The sequence below is a fragment of the Lycium barbarum genome, chromosome 11 (genome assembly GCF_019175385.1).
Source record: "Lycium barbarum isolate Lr01 chromosome 11, ASM1917538v2, whole genome shotgun sequence".
NCBI lineage: Eukaryota > Viridiplantae > Streptophyta > Magnoliopsida > Solanales > Solanaceae > Lycium > Lycium barbarum.
The window spans coordinates 22,779,605-22,795,513 of NC_083347.1; the positions used below are offsets into that span (position 1 = coordinate 22,779,605).

A 15,909-nucleotide genomic window follows, 5' to 3' on the forward strand; every position below is an offset into this window, starting at 1 on the left:
TTAGAAAGTATTTCTTTTTATGATTTTCCCAAATATAGAAAAGTTGCAAGTACAACCGATTAAATATGCCAAGTAGAACTCATCTTATCCCTAAGTGAGTTCATTAAACGAGGGTTAGCACCCCGAGTCCTTGTTATATTATTTCAACTCAAACCCTAGTTCATCTTTCCAAATAAAACTAGGGTTTGTGGATAAGTAAGTGTTTGCAACCATCAACTAACAATGAATATGAGAAATAATAAAACACATCACAACCCATTATATATATATATATATATATATGTAATGTTAGACACCCATTACATAACACGCATCATTTGGGTCCACAACTTTAATTAAAGAAACTACTCACACATGTAGGTCACAAAAGTAGTAAGCAATAATGGAGACATAAAGCTTACAAATTTTAATAAAGATGGTGAGAAAGGAATGTTTTTGTCTTCACTAAGCTCCAAAAGTGGTGTATTCAATGCTCATCCACCAATGAAAAAAGTGTTAAATGTTGGAGAGAAATCTGATGTGTACAAAAACCTAAAATATTCTTTAAATAGACTCCAAAAAACGCACATCAGCAATTGGCAAAACTGCCTCTGGTGGCAGAATCGACGGACCGTCGATCCTTCGTCTTTTAGTTCTTCAGTTTGATGGTCCAGTCGACGGTGTCGTCGATCAGTTCGATGCTCCGTCGATTCTTTCGTCTTTCTCTCTTCTAGTGGACAAGTCTGTTTTACGAGACAAATGACGAAACGTCGATCCAGTCGACGCTCCGTCGATCGCTCCGTCCTTTGTCCTCTTCAACTTAGGCTATCACTGGAAAATTTAACTTATCGACGCCCCAAAGGATGGATCGACGGACCTTCGAATCTTCATTCGTGGGCAATTTTTTTTCTTTTTTCTTTGTTTTTGCTTTTGGGTCATCGCCTTCCTAAAACACAACAAAAACACATTAAAATGAACCAGACTTACTTGAGAACACCCAAAATTCATAGTAAAAAGGCGTCAAATGTGCCACAAATCCGCAACACATCACTTACCAGCTTTTCGATCCCTGTGAATCTCCATACCTAGAATCTTCTTAGCTACACCAAGGTCCTTCATCTCAAACTTAGAATTAAGTTGAGATTTTAACTTATTGATCAAAGACTTGTCTTTAGAGGCAATCAACATATAACAACAAGTAAACGAAGGAACCACCAGAAAACTGTCGAAAATACATACAATTATCATACTTACTACGTGTGTAGTCTTGCCCAGTCATTAAGGAATCAAACCTTTTGCACCACTGTCTTGGAGCTTGTTTAAGGCCATAAAGAGATCTTTTCAACTGACAAACAAATTGCTCCTTGCCAGGAACAACAAAACCTTCGGGTTGCTTCATATAAATTTCTTCTTCTAACTCTCATGAAGAAACGCAGTTTTAACACCAAGTTGCTCCAACTCCAAGTCAAAAAGAGCAACAATAACAAGTAACACTCTAATGGAGGTATGGCGAACAACATGAGAGAAAACTTCATTAAAGTCAATACCTTTCCTTTTGGTGGCAACCACCAACCACTAAGCGAGCTTTCCATCTTGCTTCTTCAACCCCGGGAATACCATCTTTTAGTTTGTAGATCCATATTTGCAGTCAATGCACCACGGTCTTTGGGCAGCTCACATAACTCCTATGTATTATTTTTGTGCAAACTTTCCATCTTTTCTTGCATAGCCACTAACCAATTTGAAGAATTAGGACAAGAATTGCCTCAGAGTAAGTAGAAGGGTCAACTCCTTCGGGAATTTCTTGTACAGCTGCAAGAGCATAAGCAATAAGCCCATCATCATCAGTGTCAACATATCGAGCGGGCTTCTTTATAAATCATCTTGGTCTATCATGAGCAATAACATGATCATCCTCCACCCGTGGCTCGACGGGGCATGTGGTACTAGTGTTATACCCATTTTAACCGGGTCAAAGCGGAGTACAATATATTGGTGATTCCTAATTATTTAACTTAAAGAGTCGCCACCTAATTACTTTTGCGATGAATTAGGGCACCTATTTTAACCAAATAAATGCTTAAAATTAACTCCGATTAATGGTCTACTTAACTTATTTGATTCTAAGTAAGGGTTCTAATTATCCTAAAGGAAAGGTGTTAAGCATCCTTTAAGGTCCGTTAAATACGATTAACCGGCCAAACTTAGGTGAATTGAAATCAAAATAAATATTTGTCTTAAGATATCAAGTAGACGAGTAATTAATTAAGAAAACATTTTTAAGCCCAAAATGAATTAAGAAAGATGCGACTTATAATTAATAAAATGGTTTTCCTATTCAAGAAAGTAAGATTAGCCATCTTAAACTCAAAAGACTTTTTTTTTTCGAAAATAAAAAAAACAAAGACTTAAAATGGTCGTTTCCTTTTGTCAACTTGTAAAGAAAATTAGGTAACTGTTTTAAAAGTCTTTAACTTGTTTTAAAAACAAATAGGCAGCAAGAAAGTATTTAAAAAGGGTTTGCCAACTGAACCAACATTCAGAGCTTTTAACTTTGGCCGGAGACTAAATTCCCCTTTGCTTTCACGTGAAAGAGATAAATCAAATTCCATTTAGATTGCTCCTAAATCTAATTAGACTCATTTGGAATTGTAAAATGATTCATAAAAATATATACCAATTACCCCCCTCTAGCGTAGGATTTCTAAGGCCAATAATCTTAAAATTAGACACACAATCACAAATACGAAAGCAAAACAATTAATTAATCATAGGATAATCTAAAATGCAACAGTATGCTCTTTCTTCTATTCAGAGGGCAAGAAGTGAGCGAAGAAGCGGATGCGGGTTCTATATTTCCCCTTGCTTCACTTCTCTTTTTGTTCGGATGCATTGGGAGGGAACGAGAGAGGTGACTAAAAAGGAGACGCTGATTCCATGTCTAATGGCAGCAAGAGACTATGCAACGGTGAGAGTCTTTTATGAAGACTCCATTTTGCTCCGGAGAATTGTACATGTAAAAGAAGAGAAAATAACGATTAGCAGGACAACCTCATAAGGGAATTTAAGTAAAGCATGAGAAAGTTGGTCAACAATGTCCAACTGGCTTTACTAAGATATATAAAAGGGGAAAGAACCAGAAAGGATTAGTCCTTCACTGTTTTAAAACCAGCCGTCAGGATATTCATTTTTAACATAATGAGGACCGAAACAACACTATGATACGGCATAACAGAACACAATATATGTAACAACTAACAAGTAAACATAACAAGTGACAAAGATATGTCCTTAGATCCAGGATATTGCATCATCAGCAAAAGATCACCCCCTACTGGGTGAAACAAGAGGACAATCACTAACAAGAGACCATCACAACCCACTTTTTTCTGTTAAAGTAAAATAAAAATGCAATTTTATTACTATAACACCTAGAAGATGCTTCAAAACACTCAAAGCCAAACATGAGGCAAATTTTGCATTCGATGTTCCGAACCACAGCGAACCGTTTAAAAATACAACAAACCAAGTGTTTTCATTCATCATCCAGTAAATAAAGCTTTGCACACAAAAGTCGAGAGAAGATCTACAACAGATTAGAAGAGAAACAGATTGTATCTATTTCCTATAGCAATGCTATTTTCATATTAACCAAGAAAGGCTTACTAATACATGGTTTCTAAACATTTAACAAGGAAAGCTCAATTATACATATCCAAATAGTGTACCATATTTAATGTAGTAAAGGAAAAAAAAGAAACCAAGGGAAAGATTTAGGCTTTTAATAGACCGGCTTCCCATTTTCTTGTCTAACTCTTGCATTAAATGATTGTACTGTAACTTAATAACAAAAAGAAACATCCTATAGCGTCCAACCTAGAATAATGAAAGTATATCAATACATTAAAAGGAATACATGATGTTAGAGCCTCAACATTATGGGGAACAGAAGACCATACGTTCATTCCATTAACGACACTTAATTATATTGACTAACACTCATTCATATATCAACTTCAGGTGAAAGCATGCTCTTTGAGAGTTTTAATGCTTATAAAAACAAATGAGTCCTAGGAACATAATTTTTACTTGGGCAGCAGCTAATGAATATTCTTAATAAAGCAGCAAACACAAAATGACGATTCATAGCAAAACATAGAATAACGACCCATACTCATAGCACCAAAGATTTAAAACAAACATGTTGGATATCTCTTTTCATGGATAAAAATAAACCAAGCTGAAAGAAACTAACAATATTTCACAATATACGCAGAGTCATAAATGTGTTGAAAACTACAAAAAAAAAAAGAAAGGACAGTTTGCCGACCTTTTGCGGTGCAGTGAACGGGGCTTTGGATCTCTGACTCACCCTCGAAAATGAACGATGCTCAGATCTGAGACAACAAAGGAATGAATACTAAGTGCCTTGAAAAAAAAATGATGAGAAGATAATCTTTTTTCCAGAGAGAAGTGGCGGCCAGAACCTCCTCCCAAACAGATGATAATGAGATGTATTTATAGGTGATGGAGAGCTAGGTTAGGGTTTCGGACTTCAAATTTTATGGCTCCAAAACGAAAATCAAAGAGTCCTTTGAAATCAAATCCAATCTCTGAAAGTTGATTTTCTCTCAGAAATTTGAAAAGTATTTTGGTCTTTTGTGTTCATGACAGAGGGGCTCCTGTTTAAAGCAAGAAAATAGAGGAACAAATCTGTGTCTATAGAAAAGAGAAGCTAGAACTTTATCAAAAAAGGAATTACGTGAACTTTGAGAAATGACTTATTTATACCTTCGTTATACTATTAGGCTAATTATGTCCTTACTGTTATACTATTCGGCCAATTATGCTCTTACCGTTATACTATGGACCAAATTTATCCTTAATCTAAACGGTTTGCCACGTGTCTTAATCCTAGACGTTTTTCCCATCTTCACCCGGCAATAATTTTCAACCCGACCCGTTCTCTTAAGAATTGATCATACTCAGTCCCTCCATCATCTCTAACTTTTACATTTTTACGACCTCCATATTGAGAGATTTCAGCTTCCATGAACGAGGCTTCCCACACTTCTTCTGCCATTTCTCTTCAAAGCCTTTATACTTGTCCAGCTCACTATCATTACTATTAGCAACATATATAAGTCATACCCAAGTGCGTTATCCCCAGGATTTAGAAGATGCCCAGATGTGTTCGTACATTGAAAATTATATCATTCTTCCCAAAATCAGATATACGAGCTATTTGGGCATCTGTCAAAGCATACTTAGATCCACCAATATTGACCTGAGAAAAAACAGCCTCAATATCTAGAACTATATATTCCACAAGCTGCCTACTAGAAAATAGAGACTTAAAAGACGACCTCCAATACTGTTTCGCGTTCAGAAAACAGTTCCTGAGAGTAAATGGGTCAACCAAAGCAATGTTGTTACTCACTTTGGTGCAGATCACTAAAAAATTATGTGGGGTGGGGTGGGGTTGTGTTGATGGGCAAAACGTCTAGTATTAGGACACGTGGCAGACCAATTAGATTAGGGATAAATTTGGACCATAGTATAACGGTAAGGACATAATTGACCCAATAGTATAACGAAGGGTATAAATAAATCATTTCTCAAAGTTCAGAGGTAGTTTTGGCCCTTTTCCGAAAAAGGAAAATAGAAGAAAGAGAAGGAGGGGATGTGGTCGTTTGGCTGAGAACATAGGTTTTAAGTTGTAAAATTTACTTGGCATAGGTTCCATTATTACCTATTTATGGAACATAACTAAACTTTTCAATAATTATATTTAGTAGCTAAAATATATCATATTTACTTCACATAGCTACCATGTTTTTACCACTCATCTTATAACTTCCCACTTCCCTAAATTTAAGCAAAAAAAAAAACGTGTCTCTCTCCTACCTCCTAAATACACGCCATTATTCACCATATCCATTACTTTCCTCCAATTTCAAATCAGTTTTTCAATTATTCAACTTCCTTTTTTATCTCTAATTAATTATTCATTGATTTCTCTCACGTTTCAAATCTAATTCCCAAAATAAAGTAAGATTCTATACAGATTTTTATTTTTTATCGTGTATTTAACCTATATTTTGGGTGTTTTTTTTTTTTCGTTTGAATCAGGAATGCAAGTCTAAGTAATTAACTATTAGTGTTTGTTCTTGGTTGTTTTTTCTTAGATTCAATTGGAATGACTAAGAAAGCTGCTACTCCGATGAGAAATACAGGTATAGAACCCGAATGTGCGATTCCTAATTTTTCTTTGGGAATTTCTCAACATGAAACTGCCATTGCAGGCTCTTATGCTGAGAATCGTTCAAAAAGAATTAACGATCCTAGGCGTTCTAAGGAATATGTTGATTCGAAGAGTAAACAACAAGAAAAATTGAAAAATGTTTCTCAAATGGAGAAACAAAAGAAGAGAAAGGCTGGTGACAATGTTGTTAATGTTAGGGGCAAAAAAATTGCTAAAGCCAAACGTAATGTGGATGAGGATGATGATGAAGAGGTATGTTTTTGTTGTATTTTCAGTATATTTAGTTCTTTTTTTTTTTAGTTCAGTTATTACAGATCTGTGAATTAACCAGATCTATATTATATGTGCATTTTAAGTATATTTCTGTGTTTTTTTTACACATGTTTCTTCAGTTATTTTGTGTGTATTTTTCTTCACCATAACTGTGATTTTTAAGATTTTTTAAGTACATTCAGTTATTTTTGTGTATATTTTGTTGACAGTTATTACAGTGATTTTTAAGATTTTTAAGTACATTCAGTTATTATTTTGTTGACAGTTATTTTGTGTATATTTTTAAGTACATTCAGTCGATATATGTCAATCATACGTGTTTTTTGGCATTTTGTTTCAGGTATCTAAATTTTTGATTACCAAGCACCCTGCTGTGGCACCATCTATGTGTAGATACACGAATGTTAATGTAATGCAAGATATTAGAGGCAAAATAACAGATCCACAGATGGATATGTTTAGGAATTCTTGTTTTGGTAAATATCTTAGAATGCAGCAATTGGATGTACAAGCACAGATTTTTCGGTGCTTTATGGTCAAAGAACTTAGGGGCAGTACATATAGGTGCTTTACATTTGAAATAAATGGTAAAGTTCTGCGTTTTGGCCTTAGAGAATTTGCACTGATCACTGGGCTAGATTGTGTATCTGATGAAAATGATTTTGTTTATGATAACTCAAAACCGAATAGGCTCATGGTTGAGTATTTTGGTAGAAATCAGGAGAACCAATTGCCAGTTAAAAGACACGAGCTTATTGAGTGTTTCAACAAGACTGTCTGGGATGATAAAGGGGATGACGCAGTCAAGATGGCAATATTGTATTTCATAAATACGTGGGTACATTGTGGTGAGCCGAACTCAACAAACATACCAAGGATCCATTTTGATGTTGTAGAGGACGGGAGATATAATGAGTATCCTTGGGGTAAAGATTCGTTTAGAGAGTTGGTTGTAAGCATCGGACAGAAATATGCTGGTTTTAAGAAATATTATAGGATTCATGGTTTGCCGCTTGCTATGCAAGTATGGTTGTATGAATGTTGCTCAAAAGTCCCGTCCACCATTGCAGTTAAGACGGGAAATTTAATTCCTAGAATTTTGAACTGGCGGACTACGGAAGGAAAATCAGAATTCAAGAGATTGATGGATGGCATGTTCAGAGACGATAAAAATCCGGTAAAACAGTCTTTTAACAGTTTTGTGTCTTTTACCATTTAACTGTTTTAATATGTTTGTTTTACATGCTATATTTTGATTATATTTTGTCTATATTTATGAAATAAGTCATTTGTGATCAATATATTTTGACTATATTTTCCTCATATTTTTAGTATGTTACCAATGTAGATATATACGGTAATATAGTTTCTATATTTTGTTGTTCATAGTCCTGTAGATTTGAGGAAGTTGTGCCAACACCCCATGAGTTGGAAACTCTTAAATTGCCTCCTGTTGCACATGATATACCAGACATCAAACATGGAGTTGATGGTGTACATGGTACTGATTTGGTAGACGATGATTACGATGATTTTAGTACCACACCACCGCATCTGTCCAGTGGCAAACAGCAACAAAGGAGTGCCAATTCTGATTCCCCGCGAGGCAAGAAACGGACGCAGTTTCCAGTTTCTGTTCCTCCTTCCAGGAAACAACCATCACGGAAGGAATCTGGGATAAAAGGGACAAGGAAACTAGATGCACCTACAGCACCCCGAACAGATGAGTTTAAACTGATAAGGGAAGAGATTCGGATTTTCAAGAAAGAAGTAGGCGTTTTGTTTACTTCATATTGCTTGTGTCAAGTAATTAACAATTCTAATTCTATTTTTTATCTTTCAAAACTGTAGGTGTTTGACTACATGGATAACAACTTCAAAAAGTTGTTAGATGCAATAAAGGGCAATCAAACACCAGATAAGGTAAAAATCAACACTAAAAATGAAAATTATTTACTTTTTAAGTTATTTTGATATATTTATTGGAAGACTTTATATTTTCTTTTGGAAAATTTTAAAGGTCGGCGACACAATGTTAAAAGCTGACTTACATAGTGATGGTGGGATTTCTCAAGGCAATCAAAGTGGCGGTGCAGTAAAGCTTTCAACCAAAGAGAATCAAGGTGGTGGTGCCACTTCCGCGCACAGGATTCATCCAGTGATACTCATTTTTTCTTTCACTTTTCTATATTTGCAGTATATTATTCAAAGTGAAAATATTGGATTTTTAGCTGTGTTTTTGTATTACCTATAGTGTATTTACATATATAGTTTTCACATGGTGATTTGTTAGTAGTGTTCTTTTTGATGTATCTATTTGTGCTATTTTTGTTATGATTGTGTTTATATATACTAGCAGTGCTATATTTGTTTTGGATTGATATTTTAATATTAGTTTTTCATATATGTTGTGGCTGTATTTTAATTGTATTTTGATTATTATGTTCAATGTTACTTATTCTGATTTCTGTTTACTATATTTCAGACATATTTACCATATATTTTCTCTATATTTAACTGAAACTTTTAACTTTTAAAGCACTATTATATATGTGTATATGTGTATCTGTTTTGCTGATGCCTTTAAATTCATTTGAACCATGTTTTTATTGTTTTATGTTGAGGGAGTTGGGTTGCCAATTAATGATCCGGTTTCTGTTGTTGATGTGGATAAAGAAACCGGAGTTAAAAGTGATGCACAAACAGATGGAGTGCCCATAACACCAATCCATTTAAATTTTGATGTAAGTACTGAAATGTGGCTTTTAAGTACTGAAATGTCATTTTGATAAGCAATAATTGACAAACACCAGTCGTTTTTTTCTTGTTTTTTATTTCAGGAATCTCAGCAAATCGGCGATATGGAGAATGCTAATGCTGAATTTACCGCATCAGAGGAAATGGTAGCGGACTTGCTAATCAACTGCCCTTTAGCATGTGTTATTCCTCTCGGTCCTCCTCCAGTACCACGCGATGATCAAACCGATTTGTCAAGTTTAAGGACTCCTCAGAATGTGGACAATAACCCGGTAACCATCTCTCAGTGGATGATTCCTGATTCTCAGATACCAATCCAACTTGGAGTACAACCAACAACCGGACAAAGTTCAACTAATGAAACTGAACAGCAAGTTGGAGTACAACCGATAGTTGGCCACAGTTCAAGCGATGAAACTGGACAACAAGTTCCCGTACAACCAAATGCGGGCCAAAGCTCAAGTGGTGAGACTGCACAGTTTTCAAACTCTGAAAAACAGATCATTGTGCATCCAGGTGCTGCCCGAGAAAGGAAACCAAGCAAATATAACCTGTCCCCTTATTATCCCAATTTCAGCTCAGCGGGTTCTTCTGCCAAAAATATCGGTCCTTGCATTTATCAGAAAAAACACCCATTTGTTGACCACCCTATAAATGCCCCGTTAGATATTTCGTTTCTTCAAGAATATCAAAAGTGGCTTGAGAAGGATCTGTTGAAATCGCATGACAAAAGGTATTTATTGTCACAACTTGTTTTTTTAGTTTTCCAGAATTCAATTATCAATAAACTTAACGTATGTTCTTTCCATTGTTGATATACAGGAAGCCAAATGAAAATCATTACAGAAAGAACAAGGATGGACTCGATCCTGTGGATGCCGAACTTCGGTTGCATTTAGGCGTTACAGCCGTAGCCGACAAAAACTGGTTCTACTTGTTATCTATGGATGGGCAACTTTGGACTGATGAGGTTTTGATATCTTTCTGCTTGTTATCTAATTTTTTTATGTTTTATAATAGAATTACAATGTGATGTATCTAGAGTATATTTTTTACTATATTTGACACATATAATAAAAAATATATTTCAGGCATATTTACCATATATTTTCTCTATATTTAACTGAATCTTTTAACTTTTAAAGCAGTACTATATATGTGTATATGTGTATCTGTTTTGCTGATGCCTTTAAATTCATTTGAACCATGTTTTTATTGTTTTAGGTTGAGGGAGTTGGGTTGCCAATTAATGATCCGGTTTCTGTTGTTGAAAATATATTTCAGGCATATTTACCATATATTTTCTCTATATTTAACTGAAACTTTTAACTTTTAAAGCAGTACTATATATGTGTATATGTGTATCTGTTTTGCTGATGCCTTTAAATTCATTTGAACCATGTTTTTATTGTTTTAGGTTGATGGAGTAGGTTTAGGTACTTATTGTCACAACTTGTATTTTTAGAATATTGTCATCATTATACTTGCACTATATTTAATATACAGACATTAATTTACTAGTTGAGCACAATACTGTCTAGGTATACAGAATTGTATTTTTACTATGTTTAAGAGTATATTTCACTATATTTACTATATATACAGCAATATTTTTTTTGAACGTAGTGTTGATTATAGTCACTGAATTGATGTTTTTACAGCATATTGATGTTATTTTCTACTACCTACGCAAGAAGGGGAAGTATCACAATAACATCAACTATAGATTCACCACTGCCAGCTGTATTTTTCACACTTTAGTTGCTGAAATTTACAAATCTTGGGAAAACCCTGATTCATCCACATGTGTCGCCAGTAAGGAAGATGAACTGTGTGAGTACATTAACGGGCACAGGCTGTTGGCTAATGTACCATGGTATACTGTTGACAACGTACTAATTCCTGTCAACATAAAAGAGGAAAATCACTGGATTTTGGTTGTGATATCATTCACTGACAGGTCTGCTCTCATCCAATGAAAAGATCATTCATTTTTCTACAAATTTTATATGTTTGTTTTTTTTCTTATATTTTCTTTTTACAAACAGGTCCATCTACGTATACAACTCATACCGAGCTGCAGGGCATGATGCTGTCGTTAGAGTCGGAGTGAAAATGTTGGCTACTCTAGTGACACATAGTCTACAAATGACTGATTTCTATGAGAAGAAGGCGGATATAGATTTTGTCACACATCCTTCTTACAGAAATAGAGAACAGACCGACAACTTTGACATTGTGAATGTAGACAATCTCCCGCAACAAGCTCCCTCTAGCATGTAAGAATCTATTCCAATAAAAAACACAATAAAATACATCTTTTTTTTCGTGGGTTTTGATAAGTAAATTTTTTGATCATTTTTGTTCCAGGGATTGTGGTGTGTATGTGGCAGCCTTCGCTGAATACTTGAGCTCAAGTGCAGTCATCCCAACCGAATTCGATGCAAAGTTACTCCGTATGAGATACGGTGCCCTTTTATGCGACTATGCATGGGATAAGTCAAACAACAATGCATCAAGTGATAACGAGCAGCCTCCAAGACCAATTAGACCGGCAGTTGATTACGATGCAGTTGATAAAGAGGATCTTGATTAGGCCACCAATTCATTTGTGTTTTTGATTTTCATGTTGAACAATAGCATAGTTGGTTGCGACTTTTGTTGCTGTTTTTTCATTTTGGATATATTGTTTCATGTGTAGTAATCTTTTTTAGGATGATTAATATTGAACACCACCTTATGGTTTTTATATTGTTGTTTCTTTCAAGTATGTTATTTTTTCAATGCATAAATTCCATTTTTCATTATCTGTGAAATGTATTCATTTAACAAAGTAGTATATATAACCATTTAAATACAGTCGATATATACAGAAAATATAACTCAGATATATTCCATAAGTCCATTTTTAAAATTACAGTTTGTTACAAAATTTAAAATTTCATCTAAATACACTTCAAATATATGTAAAATATATATCAAATATAGTTAACAGTAAACCAGAATAAGTATTATCTACCAGATCAGACAAAATGCAACTAAAATATAGCCAAAATATATACGAAATACAACTATTAAATCATAAATCCAAAACAAAAGGTCAAATCAGTTAACATAGAGTAGACTTTCCAAATACCATTTAACCACCAATATAGCATTACATTGAAAAACATCGGATGTTCAACCATGTGAAATACAATCATACTAGAATAATATGAATTCAAGATGAATTCATTTTTTATTTTTAACTGAAATTTAAAGTAGAATTGTCTTAACAAATAAAATCAAAATGGACTTATTTATTCTTCTTATTGAGCGGTGGATTATCACACGAACGCCTATTATGACCAAGACGTCCACATTTACCGCAGGAATTTCTGCGTCCACATTTAGGAACATTTCACTCGGTCTCATCGGGAAGAGGATCAACTGGCACATCATATGTGTTCACAACTATTTCCAGCTTGAATAAATCCGAACAATATACATCAACAGTCAAATTTTTATTCTTCAATACTGCCCATGCATGAGAACACGGTATCTCGTCCAGTTGGAACATCCTGCAGCTGCAAGTTTTCTTCTTCAAATCTATTATGAAACTCCTCGGTCCATCATTCACTGTGTAAACATATTCAGTTGACGCTTCAACCTGAGAACCATTTAACAAATAAACAAGCATTACCTGAGCAGTTTTACCATATTGGGAATATATATAAATATACATTACATATAGTAAAAATATAGATTAAATTTTTGTGTTGCAAACAAAGATACCCTCATTCGTATTGATTTGTACTCGTTGATCGACAACATCTCTTGATACCGCCTCATCAGTGTTGTGAATGTGTAGGTACCATTTTTTCTATTTGTCCAATTCCATCTACCAAACATCTTCCTCACTTCTTCAAGGAAATCAAAAATATGTAACTCTCTTGCAGCAACCAGTTTTCCATTAATACATTCGGCTATATTCGAAGTCATTGTCCATCCTCTATTAACAGGTGAATAAAGCCTAGACCATTTATCTCTTCCAGCATCTTCTAGGTATCGTTTTACCCGAATATCAACATTCCCAATCTTCTCCATCAATTTATCGAACTCATCCTGGCTGTATGCTTTCGCTTGTGAATAAAATATAGGACTCAACACCTCACTGTTTGTTGTGTATTGCTTTGTCACATTTTTCCACAAATGCCATATACAAGCCAAATGAGGAACAGTAGGATACACCTTAGAAACTGTGTGTATTATGCTTTCATGTCTGTCGGACACGACACACATATTTTGCCTAACACCATAAGCTTGCTTGAACAGTTCAAAGAACCACGTCCACGACTTATTATTCTCAGAATCTATCACACCATACGCTAGTGGTAGGATATTACCTACAAAAATCAGTATATATTTATAATATATTCAACACATATTTCAACTGAATTTGATCTCACACTGTATTTTTAGCACCATCATTTATAAAACAATAATATATATATTTACAATATATTTACCTCATATTTACAGTGTATTTCAACATATAATATTCACAAATTTACACCAGCAATACATCCAGAGTTTGTTTTTAGCAGCTTTATTTGCAAATCAATAAGCATAATGTTGTATTTATAAAAAAACATTCATAGAATAGAATTACACATACCTGCTCCATCCAAAGTACTTGCCGACACAAATGTACCATTATACGTTGATTTAAGATGTGCACCATCCACTACAACTATTGGTCTACAACACTCGAATCTCTTTATGAATGCTTTGAGTGCTACAAACAAATACATAAACTCATTTTCTGGTGATTTATGCATTTTAACGAGCGATCCAGGATACGTTTTATCAAGTATGTATATATATGCCGGCAACTTCTTGTATGAATGAGCTGGATCACCTTTGAAATCTTTTATAGCCTTCTCTCTAGCTCTCCATGCCATCATATAAGAAACATCTATGCCGAATTCATTCTTAACATCATCTATTATATCCCCAGGTGTGACCTTCCTTTTATGGTTAGTTATTTTCGCCTTCACAACCGCTTCTCCAATAAACCAACTTGTTGCCTGCCTTTGTGAATACACCTTGTCCTTCAACGGACATGTATGTTCGTCATCGAAAGCTCTAACCCTGAACATTTCAGAATCCCCAATTCTCGACGCTCTGAATTTCCATTTACATTCCGGCGACCAACATGCCAGAGTGTAGCTACATAATACAATGCAAATAGTACATATTGAATCAATTAAATACAGTATAAATATACAAAAAATATATCAGAATATATTGCATCAAACATTTTTAAAATTAACAGTGTGCTAAATAAGTTAACAAATCATCTCAATACAGTACAAATATAACAAAAATACATCTGCACTTTCTGTTACCAGAATGCATTTAGAAAATCATACCTTATAGCATTCGATCTCTCTGTTTTGAAATTGAATCTTTCAAGAATTGCGTATTTCGTCATCACAATTTTCAAAGTTTCCTTATCCTGGTAAATTTAATCGACAAAAACTCCTTTCGCTTCCGGTTTCGAAATTACCAAATTGTTATCATTTCCAAACAAAACAACAGCGTTTACAGTAGAATCACAAACTTTCATACCATCCCGATTCTCGCTATATCCAATTTGTAGCACATCATCTCCAATAATACGATTACCAGTTACACCATCCTCAACATCCAAATCATGAATACTAACGCACATTGGATACATCCCCAAAACTCTGTTTTCTCTCTTAAGCTCAACGTACACACGAACTCCCATATCGTTGTGTATTTCAATTGGTTGAAAATCGCCTTCAACAGTATATTTTATTGAAATAGTTTTCCTAACAGTATCCACGCCTAATTGATTTGTAATCGTACAAACTAACTCATCGTAATTGCAATTATCAATGAATACAACAACATCAATTTTGTAATTCACAAAACAGTTCTGATCGTTCCAAAAACCAGAATGACGGATCAACGCAGTTACGCTTGTCATTATCCTGTTGTTTTCGAATACAGCAATGTGTTATATTCAATTTAGCTGAAGCAATTTCAGAAAAGACGAACAAAAAAAAAAGTTTGCAGTGAAAAAATCGTTACCTCAATTATGAACTCAACTTGATGAAATCAAATATATATTCGTCGTGATAATCAAGCTATGTTCACTGGTTTGATATTGTTATTTTTCAAAGGTTTTTCAACCTTTTTATTTTTGGTTAAAAATATGATTGTAAGGTTTGAATTCAATTTTTTTTTTGAATTTGTTAGCTGTTTGAATGAGATATGGAATCAGATATGGAATGGGAGGATATTTGCGTGAATCACGGAACAATATAACTGATTCTAATTAAAATTGAAACAGATTTTGTTTCCATAAATATAACACTGTCAGTTAAACTTGCGTCTGTATTTTCGCTATATTTATGCTATATTTTGGTATACCCGACTACTAGATAAATATAGGGTCATCTAGTTACGAATTGTAAATATAGCATATGTAGTTATAGGTTGTTAGAAAGAGTTAAAAGGTAGCTATTTGTGAAAATTTTACTTTTAAGTTTCTATCTTGAATTGGGTTGTTGAGTTACCCCTTGGCCAAGTACTAGAAGAGGACTTGGGCTGCAAATTGGTTG

General features: G+C 34.3%; 2 protein-coding genes and 2 long non-coding RNA genes across 5 annotated transcripts; 2 read left to right on the forward strand and 2 right to left on the reverse strand.

The window, feature by feature from the left end:
- Positions 1-316: 316 nt before the first annotated feature.
- LOC132616763 (uncharacterized) lies at positions 317-4,829 on the reverse strand. 2 transcript variants are annotated; one of them, XR_009573394.1, is made up of 3 exons: positions 4,310-4,827; positions 1,035-1,791; positions 317-925 (listed from the first exon to the last, which is right to left on the reverse strand). It is a non-coding gene; the product is annotated as an uncharacterized LOC132616763 (long non-coding RNA). The 2 variants fall into 2 exon arrangements; XR_009573393.1 differs by having other exon boundaries at positions 1,035-4,829.
- Positions 4,830-8,192: 3,363 nt separating this feature from the next.
- Positions 8,193-8,649, forward strand: LOC132618094 (uncharacterized). Its single transcript, XR_009573955.1, has 3 exons — positions 8,193-8,287; positions 8,369-8,440; positions 8,538-8,649. It is a non-coding gene; the product is annotated as an uncharacterized LOC132618094 (long non-coding RNA).
- A 494-nt stretch (positions 8,650-9,143) lies between these two features.
- Positions 9,144-11,999, forward strand: LOC132619562 (uncharacterized). The gene is made up of 7 exons (XM_060334424.1): positions 9,144-9,261; positions 9,358-10,007; positions 10,097-10,244; positions 10,692-10,700; positions 10,972-11,234; positions 11,323-11,553; positions 11,645-11,999. The coding sequence occupies exons 2-7, from the start codon at positions 9,379-9,381 to the stop codon at positions 11,868-11,870; spliced, it is 1,506 nt and encodes a 501-aa protein (XP_060190407.1). The 5' UTR covers positions 9,144-9,261; positions 9,358-9,378; the 3' UTR covers positions 11,871-11,999.
- A 675-nt stretch (positions 12,000-12,674) lies between these two features.
- LOC132619563 (uncharacterized) lies at positions 12,675-13,555 on the reverse strand. Its single transcript, XM_060334425.1, has 2 exons — positions 13,217-13,555; positions 12,675-12,923 (listed from the first exon to the last, which is right to left on the reverse strand). Exons 1-2 carry the CDS (start codon positions 13,553-13,555, stop codon positions 12,675-12,677), a joined length of 588 nt encoding a protein of 195 aa, XP_060190408.1.
- Positions 13,556-15,909: the final 2,354 nt, after the last annotated feature.